The sequence below is a fragment of the Gastrolobium bilobum genome, unplaced genomic scaffold (genome assembly GCF_033153095.1).
Source record: "Gastrolobium bilobum isolate Gb01-03AN ecotype WA unplaced genomic scaffold, APGP_CSIRO_Gbil_v1 utg32472, whole genome shotgun sequence".
NCBI classification, from domain to species: domain Eukaryota; kingdom Viridiplantae; phylum Streptophyta; class Magnoliopsida; order Fabales; family Fabaceae; genus Gastrolobium; species Gastrolobium bilobum.
The window spans coordinates 190023-210187 of NW_026898916.1; the positions used below are offsets into that span (position 1 = coordinate 190023).

The window sequence follows — 20165 nt, forward strand, 5'->3', positions numbered from 1 at the left end:
ATTAATATATTACTTTAATATTAATCTATTAAAATAAAAATTAATTTTTCAATATGTTAATTTTTAAAATATTGAATATTTTTATTTTTATAAAAATTAATTTATATTTTTGACACACTGATCAATAAATTTTTATAAAAATTAATATCATATGACATTTTTTGAAGAATTATATAAATTCTTTATTAAAGGATATTTTTATTAAAATATTTATTTTATCATATATAGTATTATAGAGTGCATTACCAAATACTAGATGATATTATCTTATACAATATATTCTTTTATACAATACCGTGTCAAACAATGGATAGTATTAAAATTCAATCAGGTCTTATACAATCAGACCTTATACTATCAGGTCAGGCCTTATCTTATACTATGCATCAAACATGCCCTAAGTGATATGTTTAAACCCACATGAGGTCAAATAATAAATCACAAATTCACGATGGGTGAAAATAAAATTTTCCAATTAAGATATAAACCAAACAGAAAAGAATAACAAAGAAATAAGTCACCAAGTATGCCCTTGACACTGCAAAGTCGCAGTCCTCTTTTTTTTCTTTTTCTATTTTTGTAAAATAGGAGGGGCAAAGCCCCAAAACAAAAACAAAACTACAAAGCAAGAGACACATGTTGTACATGGGACATCCTTTTGCAAGAGCTCTCTAAGCTCAGAAAGAGGGATATTGAAAATAACAAAGTTTCTATCTCTATCATGGTATTTGCTTGCAAGCCAGTGAGCACACATGTTGAGCTCCCTCTTTGTATGAATGCAACGAACGGTCTAAGCCTGAGAGAGCCACTTTTGGATATTAGTAACAGCGTGGGAATTTCTAGAGATATTCTGACCATCTTGGATTGAGGTGATGACGTTCACAACATCGCTTTCCACTTCTATATTCCTTGCACCTGTCCCCTATGCCAACTCCACTCCTTTTAGAATACCCTAGAGTTAAGCATTTAGAGGATTGCAGTAACAAAGCTAAAGGGAAAAACCACCTAGGATAATCATCCGCAACGTGATTTTCATTCGCTCTAGACATTTCCAAGATCAAACTTTCTTCCATAGGATATCGACTTGAGATTCATAAAAGTCCATCATATTTTTATACGTTATTTTAACCACGGAAGGAGAAGCGTGGTTCTGCATCCAAACTAATCAGTCATCTGAGTTATTATCTAATATGGAGGAATGTCACAGCACCCTGGAGACAAGCTCATCACTTAAGAACTATTGCATGTATCTTATATCCCACACTCCTTGAGGGAATACTTCTGCAATTGTCTTATACATGTCTAATAAGGGAACCAGAGTGTGAGCATAAGGCAAGAGGTTTGCATCCAAACCCAACCAATTATCCTGCCAAAATCTCGTGGATTCACCATTCCCCAACTCCCATCTTAGACCATCTAGGAAGCGATTCCAGCATTTACATAAGTCCCACCAAATCTTTGAGTCATAAGAATTTGAAATGATTTCTCTTTTCAAGTCATGCCCTCTACCATACTTTGCTTTCACGACCTTCACCCAAATATCATCACACCTGGTCATTAATCTCCAAGAAAGCTTATGCATATAAGCCTCGTTTTGGATTCGGAGGTTGATAACCCCAAGACCTCTTATATCTTTTGGTTTATATAAGGTGTCCCACGCACCAAATGAGCATTGTTGCTACCCCTAATGAACGCATGCTGAAGTTGCTCAACTTCATCGCACAAGGTGACAGGAAGTAAACCATTTTGCATGTGAAAAACTGAAATTTCTCCTATCATGAATTTTGCAAGCGTCACCATTTCAACAAAAGATAAACACTGAATTTTCGAACCAGTGATCTATCTAATGGACTTTGCTACACCTTTAGGAGTGTTTGGAGAGAAGAATATTGTTGACCTTGGGTTCCTAACACTTTGGCCTGACGTTGGGCCAAATTGATTCAGGCACTCCATAGTTATCCTGGCTTGCTCTACCGATGCTTTAGAGAATAAGATAATATCATCTGCAAACATGAGGTGAAAAATAAATTGACCGCCTCTACAAACTCTAATGACTTTTAGTATCCACTGTTCACCCTTTGTGCAATAATATGTGACAACTTTGCTACACATAAAATAAATTGAAATCACGCTTTTCGAAGGGTCTGCGGGACATTGAGATAATCCACCGCAGCAGGAGAACTACAATTTCGAAAATATATATGGGGAAATGAGGTCACCTTGGCGAATGCCTCTTTCAGGTCTGATAAAACCGGTTAGACCTCCATTGATTAGCACCCAAAATCTGCTTGTAGTAATGGATGCCATGATGAAATTCAGGTGGGGGAGCTGGATTTCAAAAAGAACCTTATGTATGAAAAACCAACTAAGCTTATTGTATGCCTTTTCAAGATCAATTTTAATGGGCGTGACGCCTTTCTTACCGTTAAGCCTTGACACCATGTGGATCACCTCTTTGGCAACAATGATGTTATCCTGCAAATTGCTGTTGGGTATGAAATTGGACTGATTAACAGATACCAGAGTTTCCATCACCTCATTTAGTCTGACTATTCTAACTTTGCTCATACCCTTGTAGAGGATATTGCATAATGATATAGGTCTGAGCTGAGAGACATGTAAGGGTTTATGGATATTGGGAATTAACGTAATCAGAGTACCATTAATATCCTCAATAGAGTATGAATTTTCAATATAGGACCGAAAAACATTTCACATTTGATCCCCTAACAACTCCTCATTTTTTTGGAAGAACGTTGTTGTATAGCCATCTTCACCAGGCACTTTTGAGCCTTTCATGGTGAAAAAAGCTTGTCTGACTTATTCTTTATTAACCATCGCGGTGTGCTCTCCCAATTACGTTGGGCTACTTCTTCTTTAAACAAGTTAATAATCATATTCTCCAAACTTACCTCATCTCTAACCCAATTGTCATTTGCATAATTTAGCTCAGTAATTTTTCCTTGTTTCATTCTGATGACTGTTTTCGTGTGATAGTAACTAAGTTTTTCTATCACCTTGGTTTATCCACTTCGTTTTGGCTTTCTCAAACCAAAGAGACAAGTACTTCTTCAAACTTAGATTTAATCTTCCTTTCCACCTTTTCTAAGTACTCCTTAATGTCTTCAGAGATGGCTTTCTGGATGCCTTGTAATCTGTTTAGTAATGTTCTTCCAGTTCTTAACACTCCCAAACACCTTATTGTTCCACTCTTTTATGCAAGGGGTAAGCCTCTTCAGATTCTCCAAAATTGTACCATGCACACTCTAATTATCCTTAACGAATTGACTGAAAAGGCAATGATCCTGCCAAAAAGAGTGAAAAATAAAGGGTATTCCTTTCAATATTCCTTAAAGGGAGAGAGCGTTATGAAAAGTGGGATGTGATCACTATTAAACCTTGGAAGAACCCTGACATGACCATCCTTGAACGCGGTTCTCCACTTTGCATTACGACACACATGGTTGAGTCTCTTGTGCATTTTCTCTAGATGCATAAAACGAGGCCTTCTCCAAGTAAACTTGGCACCATAACCCTCTAAGTCAATCATCTTAATATCCGTGAGAAGAGAAGCAAACATATTGCACCTGTTTACGTCCAATGGCGCACCTCCCATTTTCTCTTAAGGAAAGGCTATCTCATAGTATCAGAGATGCGACAAAGGTCCTGCCATAACCATGCAAAAGAGTTTCACCTCCGTTTGAGCAAATCTCTAGAAAATGCACCTATCAAAATGTTCGCCTCAACCAGTAGAATAACTTTTTTTGAATCACCGAGTTAAGATTCTCTATGTAGTTTACTCAATTTGCCTCACAATCACTCGATGCAAAACCCTAGCAGAAAGGTCTCAATGAGAGAGAAAATAGAGCATCTAGAACTTTATGAAATCACTGAGTATGAGTGTGCCAATTTGTCAAGTGAAAAAATGGGTCTTTTGTTATCACCCATCACAGCTAACAAAGCGATAACATTTTGAGCTATATTGCTATTTAACAAACACACCAACACCTTGGTCCTCAGCAGATGGAAACATATATGATTGGCCCATAAAGCAAATGAAGCAAATTGAAACCACAAGAACATCTTTGGTACTACCGTCGCACTGAATATTGGGTACGACTCCCATTCAAAATGAAATTACAAATTCTGTATTTCAGAGAATATATAGTTATAATATTAATTTTTCTTTTCTTTTTAGAAAACATGTCAACTGATATATTATACTCCTATTGGTGAGATGTAGGTACGACGACAGTATATTAATTTTTTTCAAAACCACACAGTATGAGTCAACATAAAATGGGCTACAACAGAAAACAATATGTATCTAACATGATTAGTAAATACTCAGTAACACATGTCATTACTTGCTTTTACCTCATTGTTCTTTTATCTTTATATATATATTGTTGTCCTAAAATCACGTAAGCAAACTAGTGATGCGAAAAATACATAATGTCACTGCTACATATTTAATGATTATGGAATAGATAATTGATAGAAAAATCACGCGTTATCATTTTAATTGGTGTTGACCCTGCTTTAGTCGAGAATGTAATGGCTGTTAGAATCGAATAGGCATTGGTTGAAGTAATTTTGGTGCTGTAGCTTCTTTGTCATTTGCCATGGGATTCTTGAATTTGTATACTCCTTAGCTAGCCTAGAAAATTTTCCTTTTTGTGACTGCATTTTTTTGAAATGGATGTTGCAACTTTTCTATCATTCTTGGATACCTTGACGTCTTTCTTACCACATGCACCCTTGTCCACTAAAACTGGAGAGTGATTGAAGTGCCTTAAGTGAAACGAATTGATTCACGAACTTGATAATTTAAACCAAATTAATTAAATTGGTTTAGATAATTAATGCATTTCACATTGGACTCACTCCAAATCAAGTTGCATTTGGTAAATTTTCCTGTTCGTGAATTTCAAACTCAAAATCTAAATCTACAACTTGCATTCAATTAATTTTCTTATGATCATTATTTCCGAGCTTTTAAAGTTGGATGTTTGATGTTGTAGACATAATTAAGATGGGCCACACTTGATCAGAGAGGAAGAAGGCTAGTAAGAAGCCCAACTACTTGACTGATTATGTAGTTGGTTAGGTCAGGGGGTTTGGGCCAATAGTCAGTATCGGTACGTGTTGCTATGGATTTACCATTTTAGTATCCATATATTAGATAGAAAAAATAAAAATGGGTGAGGATAAAACTTAAAATAAAAATATAACTATTTGAGTTTTTGTTTTAATTGTATATCTGAAGCAAATCAACTCGAAATTAGTTGAATTAACTAAAAGAAATTAAAAGTAAAAAAACCTAATTGAATTTGATATGATTTAGATTTTCATTTTATACCAATTTCAAAATAAATCAACTTGTGAATGCTTACATCACCAATTACAGGAACTTAAAGAGATGGAATAGCTAATTCTATAACACACTGTCTTATAGACTACAATCTTATTATTCAAAACAATCTTCATTTTTTTTATCACCTCAAGACCTATTTATACAAGTTGTTAACACTAATTAACAAACCGGCCCCTATCAATTATAGTAACAAATTACAATTCATATAAAGGAATTAAATATTGGTTGAAAATTCATATTCACCGTTAACTTAAATTTGGACACTATTCCGAGGATTATCCTGGAGGCCGCTTAATAGGCTTATTGTCGGCTTGGGCTTTCCCATGGCAACACCTGAGCCCATCTACCCAAAACATGGGTCTACTCCCATGATCCTACCCCTAGTCCAGTGCCCATGATCACCACCAGCAAGATAATCGCTCCAGGGTCGTTCTCATCCACGATAACTATCTCCAGGGGCTATATATACTACAACCAATATTATTAAATCCGACCCGATTATTGGTTGTAGTATATATACTTAAATATTTGTAAAAAGAAATATTTTAATTTTTAATAGTTTAATATGAAAATAATAAATTATACATCATTATTTAACAAAAGATCAATCAAATATATAATATTTGTGATACTAGTGTTTCAGGTTCAGTAAACGACATCTCTAACTATAAATCAAATCAAAATTCTCTGCATATTACATAATCAAGATAATATTAGTGTTGTAGGTACATAATCTATGTAAGTTAATAAGTTACAAATCACTCAAATATTTCAAAAGAAAACAAACCATTTGTGTTTAAGAGTAAAAAAAAAATTAATTTATGAAAATAAATTAGTTTTTTTTATAGACCGGGCCGGGTCACCAGTTGAACCGATCGGGTCACCGATTTTTACGAAAACCGGCCGGATCGCATCGGGTCACACCGATTCTATAACATGGCCGGTCCAATATGATAAACAGACCGGTTACATGATCGGTTCACCAATTTTCGAGTTGACCCGACCGGTCAGTCCGATTTTATAATATTTGCTACAACAGTACCCGTGAGGGACCAAATCACTCACATTGCATTGCATTGCACTTTTATACCTAATACTCTAATAGTACGCTTCATCCCTCAAAAAATACACACACACGCCATGCCAATATTCTCATCGGACCTTGGCTTGAGGTACTTAATTCTACATTGCTAGTTATCTCTTCTATTAGTTACATGGATACAATTATTAGCTATCACATTAGTTTCACATCCAAATAGACACATGTTTTTACTCTCAGTTTTTAGCCTTAGCTTTTGATTAATTTTTTAAGTAAGTTATAAAAGATGTTATATTTAAAGGGGCATGATATCCTTACCTCCAAAAAAGTTTATAATCTTTACAATCAACCTAATCACCGTTTATTTTCGTCAATCTAACGGTTATAATTTATTGAAAATTATTAGGTCGCATTTATTAATTAATTATTAATTCTCAATAAATTCAATAAATTATATTCATTAAATTGACGGAAATCAATAGTGATTAAGTTAGTTGTAAATGTTGTAAATTTTTTTAGTGATAAATATATCCTTCCACATATTTATATTTTATAACCTATTTATTCTTACAATCACTTTTATAATTATTGGATCAAAATTAAATCAATAACTCCAACAATAATAAAATGTTATAAGAAAAATAAATTATAAGGATAATTTCCCTCAAAGGCTCAAATTATTAATATTATTACGTAGATGATAATAATAATAAATTAATAACTTTCAATAACACCTGGCACAGTGGCAATAGGAGACTGAATGTAGTAGTTAGTGTAAACGACAAATCACGGTGAAAAATCAAGATGCAACCAGAACGCCTAGGTAGATTTGTCCCGTCCTTGTAATAGACGATGGCTTTTAAAACGTCGTTTGGATAAAAAAAAGCCACAAACTGTCCTCGCCCACGCAAACGACGTTCCTCTCTGCCTCACCCTTTCAGTTTACATGAAAATGGAACTTAAACGGAGCCTCACCTCTAAAGTTAAATTTGTTGTATAACAGAAATAGCTCTTCACTTTTATCACCTTTAAAATTTTGACACAACGTTTAATTCATCATACTCTCATTCTCTGCTTCACACACATGTCGCTTGCATCATTCTCCATCCTCCGCCACCGCACGGTGGCTTCCGCCGCCCCTCTCCTTCTCCGGCGCTTCCGTTGCGTCCCAATCGCTGCCAGGCACCAAAACCCTAACAAACACAAACAAGAAGCCCCAAGCAAGAACCTCCTGAAAGCGAAACACACACTGAAGAACTTCTCCTCTCTCGCACCCGTTCTCTCCCTCGAAGACAATCCTTCTCTCTCCGAATCCCAAGCCGTCGGCGTCGTCGCCGCTTCTCAGGCCAACTTCATGCGCGTCATCGTCCACTCTCCCACTCAACAAGAACCTTCTAGAACCTTCCACGAGGTTGAGCTGTTATGCGTGGTGAGGGCACTGCTTAAGAAGATTAAACGGAGGGTGATGGTTGGGGACAAGGTTCTAGTAGGTTCCATTGATTGGGTGGATCGCAGGGGCATGATTGAGAATGTGTTCCAGCGAAAATGCGAGATACTGGACCCTCCGGTTGCCAACGTGGACCATTTGCTCGTGCTCTTCTCGCTCGAACAACCCAAGGTTGAGCCGTTTATTCTAACTCGGTTTCTGGTGGAAGCCGAATCCACTGGGATCCCTCTCACTCTAGCACTCAACAAGATGGAGCTTGTGGATAAAGAGGTTCGTTCACACTGTTTGCAACTTTACATTGTGAATGCCATTATGTGTTCTTAATTATTATACCTAGCATTAATACCAACACGGGACACCTGACAGTACACAACACTCCGAGACTTAGATTTCGAATTTTGCGTATATTATATTTAATATTCAATAATTTTAAAAAAAATAAAGCTAAACTTATAATAGTGTATTAATTTTGCAAAGATACATAAGATATCATAAATATTTATATTAAATTTAACAAAATGATAATAGTAATCCAACTAATCTAATAGTTAGAACTAAAAACGCAACGTAACCTTTGAACTTTTTCTGAGTTTCTACAACGCGCGTTGGAGTGTCGGACACGACACGTCAGGATTTTTGAAGTATTGGTGCTTCGTAGACTATTATAGCCTTTTGTGTTTGGTAGAAAAAAATTGGCAGAGTTAGTTAATTGAATTTTCTTTGATGCTTTTCTTACTTAGATAATAAGCACACTGGAAACTTGTTCGCTGAACCTTTGATTGTTGTGTTTGGTTTTTTGAAATTACTATAGTTTTTGTTTGTTATGTTGCAATTGGACTGTGATAATCTTTTGATGTGAACTTGTGAAGTGATTGCTTGCTTTCATGACTATTGTCTAGACCGCAGGTTCCTGGAAGGCTAGGCTACGTGGTTGGGGCTACGAGCCAATTCTTTGCAGTGTTGAATCTGGATATGGACTTGATCTTCTTGCGTTCAAGTTGAGAGATCAAACAACAGTGATTGTGGGTCCTAGTGGAGTTGGGAAGTCTAGTTTGATTAATGCCCTTAGGAGCAATTCTCGTGTCTCTGATGCTGCTGAAGGGGAAAATTGGTTTGAACCTGTGGGTTTTTGTTTCTTTTTTCCTTGTTGTTTGTGTCTTTCGATATCTTCTACTTTGTGTATGAGAGTTTGATATTTGTACTACTTGGGTACGTATATTGTTTCTCAGATTTTAGGTAGCAAGTGGTTTGAAAATCAGCGAGTTGGGGAGGTTTCAACAAGGAGCGGCAGAGGGAAGCATACTACTCGCCATGTCTCTCTGCTTCCATTATCTGGAGGGGGTTATCTTGCTGATACCCCTGGATTTAACCAGCCTAGTTTATTGAAAGTGACGAAGCAATCTCTTGCACAAACTTTTCCTGAAGTTAGCACTCTTAATGTTATATCTGACTAAATTCAGTTTTAACTCAATTTTTCCTGTTTAGATTGATGTTATCTTTTCCCCCTCACTTCATTCAGATCAGGAAGATGCTTAGTGCCAACGAGCCTGCAAAATGTTCATTTAACAATTGCTTGCATCTGGGTGAACCTGGCTGCATTGTGAAGGGGGATTGGGAAAGATATTCATTCTATTATCAACTTCTTGATGAAATTAGAATCAGAGAGGAGTTCCAGTTGAGGACATTTGGAACTAAAAGAGAAGGTGATGTAAGGTATGATGAGCAATTTATCTTCGTCATTGAAAACCAACGCCACGTAGTTATTGAATAAAGAATTCAATTCTTGGGTTTTTTTTTTTTTCATTTGTGATCATGGAAACGACGGTGCTATACATTGTTAGAAGCTGATTCTTATCTTTGTACATGTTAACATGTGGATGTACGCAATTCAAGTTTTTAGTATCACAATTATCATATATAATAGCATTTGTATTTTAGCCCATAAAAGAAGCCACTAAATTTGTTAAAACATCTATCTCAATGACTTTCCTCCCCCAATTTTTGCACGTCGTTGTTAATAATTGCGGGGAAAACGAAAACTTTGTAAAAGTATGAGTAGAAGTATATTCCCAGAAAGCTTTTTGTATTGTTTATATATATATATATATATATATAGATAGGTGAAGAATCAGTTTACAATTTTATTTTTTTTACAAACTTACAAACTATATTATGTCTCACCGTAATATTCTACTCAAGAGTGTATTACCGATCAGACATAGTGTAATTTGTAAACAAAAAATTTGTAAACATAACCTTCCCTATATATATCTATATAAAGCGCTAAGATGGTATGCGGTTGAAAAACAACTGCTGACCATCAGAATCCTTCCTGGAATATATAGCAAGGCAATATATGAGTGAATTCATGATGTTCTACTGCCCTACAGTATAGTGCTTGTCAACTATACAAAACTTGTAACGAGGTTTCTGACAACTACCTCAACAATTGTACTCACGCGAGATTATGATTTGTTATAATAATATCGTCCTTTATCCTGGGCAATTATTGAATCAACTACCTCATAATTATATTATTGATTTAATAATTCATTTTTTTGCAGGTTCAAAATTGGAGAAATGGGTGTCCAGCAAGCAGAACCACGGTTGGAACCTAAGAAGCATCGGAGACAATCTCGGAAGAGGATTAACCAGTCAATTTTAGATGACATGGATGATGACGACAACTTACTTGATGAGGAGAATGACCCCTTTTTAAGGGCTTTGAGGGATGAAAAATATTAGAGATTCCTTAATCCCCAGAGTATATTCATTATAAATAGTTCCCTTCTGTGCAGCGTCTTGTATCTCCGGGATCAACTGGGTTACCGTTACCGAAGTTTTTTTTGTTTTGTTTGACCTGAGTCTTCTGTTGTGTAGGTTCAATCGTGTAAAGAGTCTGTGCAAATGTCACCAATGGACACACCATTCTTAATTCCAATGATGTCAAAAGGTTTGATCCATGCTGATTCGCTATAATTGCATTACAAGCAGCGTTCACGCTTCATTTGTGAGATGATAGAGCTAGTTTCCAAAAGGGAATATTTGACTTGAGGGACTTGGTATGGGGGTTTTACAACCTGAGCTAAAGGGTGAACATACACATAAAGCCTACTCTAATTATTTTGGATCTTTTTGTCAAAATTTTATCATCAAAACTAAAAGTAGAGAAAGCATTCCAAAAAACCAAACTCAACCTGAAAAGGCTTGAGATCACGAAATGATGTGAAAGCTACAAAAGAACAAACCAAAGTCAAGCTAGGTAAGCCACAAGAAATAAAAGTAAAATTTTCCCTTTAACTTAGGTTTTAATTCTATATTTTACCCAAATTTGATAATATCTATGCAATTCACAAAATATTTGTTAACATTAACATGAAGTGTTTTTTTTTTTTTTGGGGGGGGGGGGGGGGGGGGAAGTTATAATTATTACTTTTTTTCTACATTTGGAAAAGTCCCAAAAACAGATTACTTTTATTTCGTAGGTCACACTTATTAACTAATTATTAATTCTAATAAATTATAATCGTTAGATTGTCAAAAATCCACAGTTAAAATTTGATAGTAACAAGTAGTAAGAAAAAAAGATAGTAACTATAACCTCTCCTATGATATTTTATTTATTAATAAGATTAGCATAAAAGTTTTCGTTATTGTCATACATAGCTCTATTTACCGATACAAAAATAGGGGTATCACTGACTTATAACATACGCACAAATATAAAGAGCAATAGTATGATGGTGGCGTGGAGGTGATGGTGATGGTACAAGGACGACGACAATGATAATGGCGGGGCAGTGGTCGTGTCGAAATGGTGATGGGTGTGATGATTATGATAGTGATAGAAGGTGATTGAGAGAGACAAGTAGATCTCATTTTGTGCCCGAAAACAAAAAAAAATATAAATTTTTTTATTCTTTTTTCTGTTCTTCAATACAGAAATTAAAATGGTACATTTTCAGAACGAATAAATAAAATAATTTTGTCAAACACTATTCTTATCCATTTATGTTCCAAAAATAAAAATTGAAAAAAAAATTAATTATGAAAAAATTGTCAATGCACACCCCTAAATGTTAGGCGCCGAGATCGCTGGCAGCCAGCAGATATACGATTAGGCGAAACACACATTTCGGAAACATATTGTCGGCTCATGTACTAAGGAGGCTTAATGTGCTAGCCAGTTAGTGGCGTACTTAAACCATCAGCGGAGATGTAAGTGTAACTCAGAATGAACCAGCAGACACCAAATTTTTTGGGTGAGCCATTATTCCGTGCCAAGTGCAAAGACAACAACACGGAATTATTGACACAATTTGTAAATTGTAATAAACACTGCACTGTAAAAGTTATTAGCTGATGACGTTTTTTCAACCCGAGTCTATTATATTATCAAAAGAAAAGACCAAAATTACGCAATGCTTACGCTCCAGCATAATAATCACCATTCGCATATGCACTTGGTGTATGAATCACGCACCCCTTTCTTTGCAATTCATTCGGTGTTACAGCTAAAATCACTTCCAGTGGACAGAAAAACCTTTCAAATATATTAGCAACCAAAACAACAAGCATATGTACCACAACTACAACCCAAAATGTTTCTCTCTTTGCAACTGTAAAACAGAAGGTATTAGAAAGAAAAGAGAAAACATGAGAGAGCGAGCGAGCAAAAGACAATTTGCATCAGACTTGGATCATGTAGCTAGCTAGGTCTTTTAACCATCAAAATCGAAGAAGCAACAAAAATTAATTTACAACTCTACATACCGAGGATATATTTTAAAGGGATATCATGAATATCTTTATTCATGTTTACTTTACATATTTATTTCCAATGCCGTTAGATTACAATTTCAACAAACCTTCAACCATTATCTCTCCTTCTGAGATTATAATCTAACGGTATTGGAGGAGTAGGTAGACTGTAAAAAAAAAAAAAAGCACTCCTTATTAAACCCGACTAGTGAGTAGGTAGACTGTAAGGTAGGCAAAATATCCTATCCCAATTTTGAATAGTGTATGAAATCATTTGCTATCATATTTCGAGTGATCAAACTCAAACACTAACACCACTAAGATTGAGAGGAGCCCATTATTATTAATGCCTAAAAGATATCAGAAGTAGAAAATAGGCAGCAAGGCAAGTGAACCAAGACAAACCATATCTAAAAAGAAAACAAATATATGGTTGTAGTCCAAAAAAGTAAACTACATTGTAATATCCAGTATATGGAGGGAAAGAAAATAAGAAAGAGATGCAAAATATTAGTACTAACACATGTCAAAGAAAGCTACTTCTTAACGGATTTCTTCTTTGAATTTACATTCAGTGATGGTTGTGGCTTTGGATGCTTTTCTACCTCACTTGGATCCAACCAATTAAGAGGATGGCGGTTGAAAAAGGGCCAATTAGGGACCGTCACCAATGTAGTGAGAATCACACCACCAGCATATACAAGGATCATCATCTGGAAAGAAGCCATGACATATCCTGTAGCAAATGCAGTCACAGCAAATGCAAGCAGCATTATCTGCATTAGCTGCTCAGCTAGCTTTTGCCCTTGCCAGTCCATCTAATGAAGCAAAAAATTAAGAAAAAAACACCGAAAAATTCAATAAAAAAAGGTCTTGGATCTAAAACTGTCCTACAAGATGCACAACCATAAAACACGATCTTACATAAAACATTAAGAAGTAAATATTATGTATCCTTCTCAGTAATAACACAAGAATCTCTCGTGTCCTGACACATACTATTATATAATCCATTTAATAACTTCCAAGCAAAACACAAAGACCCTATCTATCAGAAAATAGACAAAGAATTATCCAAAACTTCAAGTAAAGTTTATTCTCCAGAGCCCTAGACAAACGTCAAGCCTAACAATTAATCACAATCCCAATGGAGATTAAAGACCTGGCTAGGACTATAAATGTTAAAATGAAGATAATGCCTCAATGAAATACAACAAGGTGTGATATTGTGCAACACAACAAAATGATACAAAAGTTTCACAAAAAATCTTTGGACTAGATTTCAGTTTTGTGGGATATAACTGTAATCTCTGCTCAGTGCAATGTTTGGTGCAAACAACTCCAATCTATACTCTATAGGTTGCTCAGAGATGATTGAGACTTTCGTTCAAGTTTACCAAATCTTCTAAAAATACACATGTTATTGGCAGTCCCTGTGTCCCCAATACAGTAACACTCATTGTAAAAGCACACCCAACAAGAAATTTCAATGAAATTTTGATATAGTTTTGGATATATAGATATAAGATCAATTATGCAACAAAGTGGCCTCCATTTTTGTATCTCGATATTCAACAACACACCGAATAAAACCCCAAATATTGTTGAAATAGGGTTTCCGGTAATCGGGTAACCCGAAATTAAAAAAGAAAGGAAAAAGAAGAAGAAGGAAGAACTCTCTTACCTTTGGAAGATAGAAGCGTCGATTAGGAGCGAGATTCGAATGCAGAAAAACCTACAGAGATAGAGAAGAAGCACGCAACGACCAATGGTAAATTGAGTTCAACGCTAAATGTAATTAGAATATACGGGTTATGTTTATGTCATCTCTCTTACACACACAAAAAAGGGTTAGGTCCCACCATTTTTTTTCTCTCTCCTCTTACATGTGGGTCCCACTTATACTTTTATTTCTATAACATGAGATAATTTTTTTCCTACAACATAAGAAAAATATATATAATATATATATATATATATATATATATATATATATATATATATATATATATATAGAGTCAGGATCATCTTACACCGGTGTAAGAATAATAAATCTTACACCAAATCTTAACCATTGATTTTCTACATCTAACGGTTAAGATTTATTAGGTCTCACTCATTAATTAATTTTTAATTCCCAATAAATCTCAACCATTGGATGCACGGAAATCAATGGTTAAGATTTGGTGTAAGATTTATTATTCTTATATCGGTGTAAGATGATCTTGACTCATATATATATATATGTGCGAAAAAGGTGTGTCGTTTAAAAAGATACACTTTATGTCTTTTCACTCTCAGAAAGAGGTGAGACTCACACATTTAATTTTTTTTTCATTCATTCTCTCTCTCATAATTTATCTGTTTTTCTCACTTAAAATGACACAACTTTGTGTCCTTCGAAATGATACAAAATTATCCCTATATATATTTGGTAAAAAAAGGTTAAAATATTATTTCACCGGTACTAGAAATATGCTACTGATTATTTTTCATTAAAATTGTGAGAACCTCACTCATTGGGTAAAAGTACAAGGCATAGTAAAAGGTTGTTAGCTTGTTATCAAAAAAAAAAAAAAGGTTGTTAGCTTATGGTTAATTTAATCATCGTTAATTTTTCTTAATTAAATAATTATAATTTATTAAAAATTAATAATTAATTAATAAAAGTGACTCAATATTTTCAATAAATTATAACGGTTATATTGATGAAAATCAACGGTGATTAGATCGATTATAAAGATGATAAACTTTTGTGTTAATAAGTATATTATACCCCAAAACTTAATTATATAATTTCAACAATTTTTCCGTGTGTGATAATTTTTTTCTTTTGATTTGTCTTGTTACATGTAAGTGTATTATAATGTTTGAATATTATTATTTAAGTAAATAAATATTTGCATTAAGCATCCTTTAAAATGAAATTGTTTATAAAGTGTATAGTTGCTGATGTATTTATTTTTATTTTAATTTAAAATACTGATGTTGACTCTCTAAAATTTAAGGATAAGTACACTCTTAATTGTATTGTGTGAATTAATTCTATGGGAATGAACAGTGAGGATTAGTTCAGTTGGTAAAACTCGAATGTATTGAGATTATTTTAACCGGAGTCTTTCATTAATAGATAATATGCGTATCCTTCATGGGGTTTAAAACAAATTCTTCACCTTAAAATCTGATTTTTTTTTTTCAAATTTTATTTAAAAAATGTAATTTTATAATATTCATATCGTTCTAACTTGCACTCAGAAATTCCTGTGAAAGCAACTTTTGAGTCTGCTTTAGTTATGATTCTTCCATCATTTTGTTTGCTTATTTTTTTATATATATAAAAATTGAACCACCCTTTTATATATCCACAGCGAATTTTTGGACCAAATGCATTGTATTGTAATTTTTTTTAAATAAATGCATTTTATATTTCTATTAGGGATTTAGGGTGTATTTTGTTGTATACCTATTCTAATGTTGTATAATTAATTGTTCGGCTTATTTTGTTATTAGGTGCATGAGTAGAGCTATACATACGAGCTGGTCTGACATGCAACAGGCCCATATTTAACAAAAATGCACAGTATAGGCTCAACCTTCTTGACTCCAAGGTTAAAACATTGGCTTGTTAATCCATTCATATTTTCATTATTATTATTGATTAACTAAATAGTCTGTGTAAATGTGGCAGGAAGATTTTAGAAACATAAATTATTTCGTTAGAGACATAGTCTAATCATAGGATAAAACCTTATTTTTATTATTTTGTTTATATTTTTTCCTGGTTAACCTCAAAATTTGTGTAGATAAAACAGGAAGATTTTAGAAAGTAACAAAGCGCTGGTCTACTATTTGTCGTGTTCGATTCGAGCGTCGTTAAACAATATAGCCTATTTCATCATTCAGAATTCTTGCTAATTTGGTCTTCCATTCGGGTTATGATACATAACATTTCACTAATTTTGTAAGAAAAGATGCGGCACCGATTTCAAAATAAGGAGTAAAATAATTAAGAGGAAAATGGATGACACAAAACAATACTACCACAAGCGAATTTCGGCTTTTGCCAATTAGTTAACCTAAATTAATTAGCATTACAGAATTTCACAATCGCTCGTATAATCATTTAACACTAATAATTCGCGGTACTTTCCACGTATAATAATTCTAAAAACGCCATGAAATTATACGACTAAAAAAGATATCTAGATACATAATGTTTCAGTTCTAAAAACTTCCCTCATACAGAAGCATCTTCTGAATAAAAAAATGTCTTTTTCTCCTTCATACACTGAAAAATTAACTAGGCTAACAGATATCTTTCAACACAAACTAGAAAAGAAACGTTAATCCACAACTCAAACAGTCTTCTTTCAAGGCTAACAGCAAGTATCCAGACTAAGTAAAACTCGAACCATTAGACGATTACCATGATAAAAATTTCCAAGTCAAATAACTTAAAATATAGTATATGAAACAAAGAGAGCTATTCAAGCTTCAAAAACATCTCATAACAAATATAAAGAAAAAATAGCAACAAAACTGACATAATCTAGGAACCTCCAACCACTAGTTCCAAAAGCAATTTAAGATGATGCTCCACTTCGAAGAACTTGACCCTTCTTCTTGCTTGTTGCCAACTGGGTCTCAGGCTAGCAAAACAATAATAAATAAGCATTCAATGCAAAAAAAAGAAAAAGAAAGAGAGAAACCAAAATGAAAATATCATGATGATCAATCAATACCTCTTTCTTAACAGGCTCTTCCTTCTCAGATAATATCAGCTCAATGTGGCAGGGAGATGACATGTAGGCTGCCAAAAAAGCCACCACCAATATAAGCATGTAATAATAATCCATTAATCAAGGCATGAATATGAATGAAAATCACAACATACGGTTGATTCTTCCATGAGCTCTGTAGGTGCGGCGTCTTTGCTTCTGTGCTTGATTAACCTGGACATGAGAAACAAAAAGAGCATCGACATCCAAACCTTTCACCTGCAAAGAAGCAATTAAAACTACAGTGAGTTTGAAAGTTGACTTAAAATAATCATATGGAAAATCAAATATATATACAAGACATACTTCAGCATTACTCTCAGCATTCTTAAGCAAATCTAGGATGAATTTAGCTGATTTAACAGGCCAGCGTCCTTGTCCATTAGAATGCCTATTCTTAGCCTGAGCTGTCCTCCCAACACCACGACAGAAGCGTCGGAAAGGAATGGCCTGTTTGTGGGCCAAAACATCCTCCAAGTATCTTTTAGCTTTTGCCAGGGGCAATTTCCTTATGGCAAAGGCAGTCTCCCTAGTGTTCTGTAAAGGAAAATTAAAAACACAAAATCTCAAATCTCAGCAAATAATAGAAACCAAAACAAATGAATGAAATAAATTAAGGTACATCCTATTATCAACCAACTATATGGAACTTTCATTAACAAAAGATAAACTGATTTTAAGCCAAAATCCATAGTGACTCAGCCCAGAAGGGACCTAACCCACAATTGTTTTTTATAATGAGACTTACTAGATCAACTATTTATGTTGATGAGAATAGCATGATTTATGCCCAAGTTAACCGTGATGAATACAAGAATACAACGGAGAAAAGTTTGTTCCATCATTTACTGAACCTTCAGTCACTAAGAAAGAAAAGAGGTTCACCCAAAAACAATGAAGATTTATATCCCTGAAGTTTACGAGAGGCCAGTTCACATAGGCAACTGACCCCTGCTTTTTTCATCAGGTTTCTTGATTTCTTAACTATAAATAATAAACAGTTTCCGAAAAAAAAATGCACCATCATCAAGTGTTGCTTACACACAAAATCCAAAGACAATAAAAAAACGGAAAACAAGAAATAAGACACACAATGATGGCATCGTTATACAGATGCACATGAAAATTACATTCAATTCTAAAATCTAAGAATCTCATGTCATGATGAATCACTACAAGAGATTAGTACCTTGAAATGTACTCTGAGGTCAGCGCCTCTAGCCTTGCAAGCTGCAATTTCGTAGAACAATCGCGCATTAGATTTAAATTAATCTAAAATCAACACTTCAAAAACTAGCATCCATTTGAGTGAAGAAAAAACGATTGTGCAAAACCAATAAACAAAATCAAATAGAAACAGCACATATTAAGATTTTATCAAGTTATGAAGACCTACACTTGGTGGGATTGTCAGGTTCTCTGGAGTACTTCACCTGAGAAAAGAGAAACACAGATCGGTTAGATGAAATCTAAAAAAATGAAGTAGCGAGAGAAGAAAACTAATCACTGATTTGTTACCATGGTAGCTTCTTCTTCTTCCGCACGGGTGAAGCAGAATAGGGTTCTTCTCACCAACGGCTGAAGGAAGAAGCAGATTAGGGTACAAAAACCCGGGATTCAATTTATATAAATGGATGCCCTATTTACTATATGATGCATGTCAGAAAATGGGTCGATCAAGGCATGTCATTAGACTCGGCCCATATTAACTATAAGAACTTATTGGGCCAACACAAATCTTACTATATTTATTGGGCCGGCCCACATTTATAGAATTGAAAATAATTTTGATAAAAATAAGGGTATGATGTATCTTGTAGTTGCAGGTTTAATGATTATGCCTTTGCAATATAAATATTTTATCTTTCATACTCATGAATTTAAGTGAATCCCATTCCTTCACAAAAAAAAAAATAAGTGAATCCCATTAATTTTTTTCTTTTCTTTTTTTTCAATGAGACCGACTTAGTTTTATATGAATGTAATAGACAAAATTTTTCTGCAACAAAAAATGTTTAATGTTTTGTCGAATTTTTTTATCTTCTACGCTCAAATAAAATTGAGTCAATTCTACTAATTTTTTTTCTCTCTTCTTTTTATAATAAGATTCACTCAATTTTATGTGAAGATAATAAATAAAAAATTTCTTTCAATAAAAGCATAAACATTAAACTCTTTTATGTTGTTATAGCGAGAAAATTATATTTACACACGTAAAATGTGGGTCCCATGTAGTGGTATAAATAGGCTGGGTTAGGCTAGATTTTGACTTAAATAGGCCAGATTTGTGTAAAAAAATAATAAAAAATATTGAGTTTGGCCTGGCCTGCTAGCTGTGTATGGCCCAAATTATAAATCTAGTCTGACCCATGTTAAAAAAAAAAATCCTTGGCCTAGGCCTGTTACCCTGTTTAAGCCTATTAAACATTTAACAATTAAACGAAGAGTTCGTTTTTTTTGCAGTTATTGCAGATAAGTTATCTGCAGTAAGCCCAATATGACGTCGTTTTGGGGCGAAAATCATGGTTTTTTTTGTAATTTTAATTTATTTAAGGGTTATTATAATCTTTATAATTATAATTTTCTAATTTTTTAATCTCAAAACGACGTTGTTTTGGAAGTAAATGCAGATAACTTATCTGCATTAACTGCAGAAATATTTTTCTGTTAAAAGAATCACTAAAATAATATTACTTTATTATTCAAAATTATTAAAATTAATTTTATTTATTTTATTTAAAATAAAGAATGTGCTATAAGTCC

At 34.0% G+C, this 20165-nt stretch overlaps 3 protein-coding genes and 1 non-coding gene across 4 annotated transcripts; 1 reads left to right on the top strand and 3 right to left on the bottom strand.

Moving 5' to 3' along the window:
• The first annotated feature begins 7321 nt into the window (after positions 1-7321).
• On the top strand, positions 7322-10824 carry LOC133285486 (small ribosomal subunit biogenesis GTPase RsgA 1, mitochondrial). Its single transcript, XM_061482724.1, has 5 exons — positions 7322-8133; positions 8763-8984; positions 9093-9287; positions 9383-9576; positions 10428-10824. Exons 1-5 carry the CDS (start codon positions 7501-7503, stop codon positions 10606-10608), a joined length of 1425 nt encoding a protein of 474 aa, XP_061338708.1. The 5' UTR covers positions 7322-7500; the 3' UTR covers positions 10609-10824.
• A 1874-nt stretch (positions 10825-12698) lies between these two features.
• On the bottom strand, positions 12699-14411 carry LOC133285509 (signal peptidase complex subunit 1-like). The gene is made up of 2 exons (XM_061482751.1): positions 14309-14411; positions 12699-13442 (listed from the first exon to the last, which is right to left on the bottom strand). Exon 2 carries the CDS (start codon positions 13440-13442, stop codon positions 13161-13163), a length of 282 nt encoding a protein of 93 aa, XP_061338735.1. The 5' UTR covers positions 14309-14411; the 3' UTR covers positions 12699-13160.
• Positions 14412-17052: 2641 nt separating this feature from the next.
• On the bottom strand, positions 17053-19031 carry LOC133285493 (large ribosomal subunit protein uL22y-like). Its single transcript, XM_061482733.1, has 7 exons — positions 18921-19031; positions 18799-18835; positions 18592-18632; positions 17709-17939; positions 17519-17621; positions 17367-17434; positions 17053-17273 (listed from the first exon to the last, which is right to left on the bottom strand). Exons 1-7 carry the CDS (start codon positions 18921-18923, stop codon positions 17208-17210), a joined length of 549 nt encoding a protein of 182 aa, XP_061338717.1. The 5' UTR covers positions 18924-19031; the 3' UTR covers positions 17053-17207.
• LOC133285525 (small nucleolar RNA snoR74) lies at positions 18234-18363 on the bottom strand. Its single transcript, XR_009748015.1, has one exon. It is a non-coding gene; the product is annotated as a small nucleolar RNA snoR74 (small nucleolar RNA).
• Positions 19032-20165: the final 1134 nt, after the last annotated feature.

Excerpts from the sequence above, each read along its gene's own strand:
- LOC133285486 (XM_061482724.1), top strand. The coding sequence starts at position 7,501 with ATGTCGCTTGCATCATTCTCCATCCTCCGCCACCGCACGGTGGCTTCC. Across the intron at positions 9,288-9,382 it reads TTGCACAAACTTTTCCTGAA|ATCAGGAAGATGCTTAGTGC; the intron begins GTTAGCACTCTT and ends CACTTCATTCAG. Across the intron at positions 9,577-10,427 it reads AAAAGAGAAGGTGATGTAAG|GTTCAAAATTGGAGAAATGG; the intron begins GTATGATGAGCA and ends ATTTTTTTGCAG.
- LOC133285509 (XM_061482751.1), bottom strand. The coding sequence starts at position 13,442 with ATGGACTGGCAAGGGCAAAAGCTAGCTGAGCAGCTAATGCAGATAATG.
- LOC133285493 (XM_061482733.1), bottom strand. Across the intron at positions 18,633-18,798 it reads ACCTGACAATCCCACCAAGT|CTTGCAAGGCTAGAGGCGCT; the intron begins GTAGGTCTTCAT and ends ACGAAATTGCAG. Across the intron at positions 17,274-17,366 it reads AAGAGCCTGTTAAGAAAGAG|CCTGAGACCCAGTTGGCAAC; the intron begins GTATTGATTGAT and ends TTGTTTTGCTAG.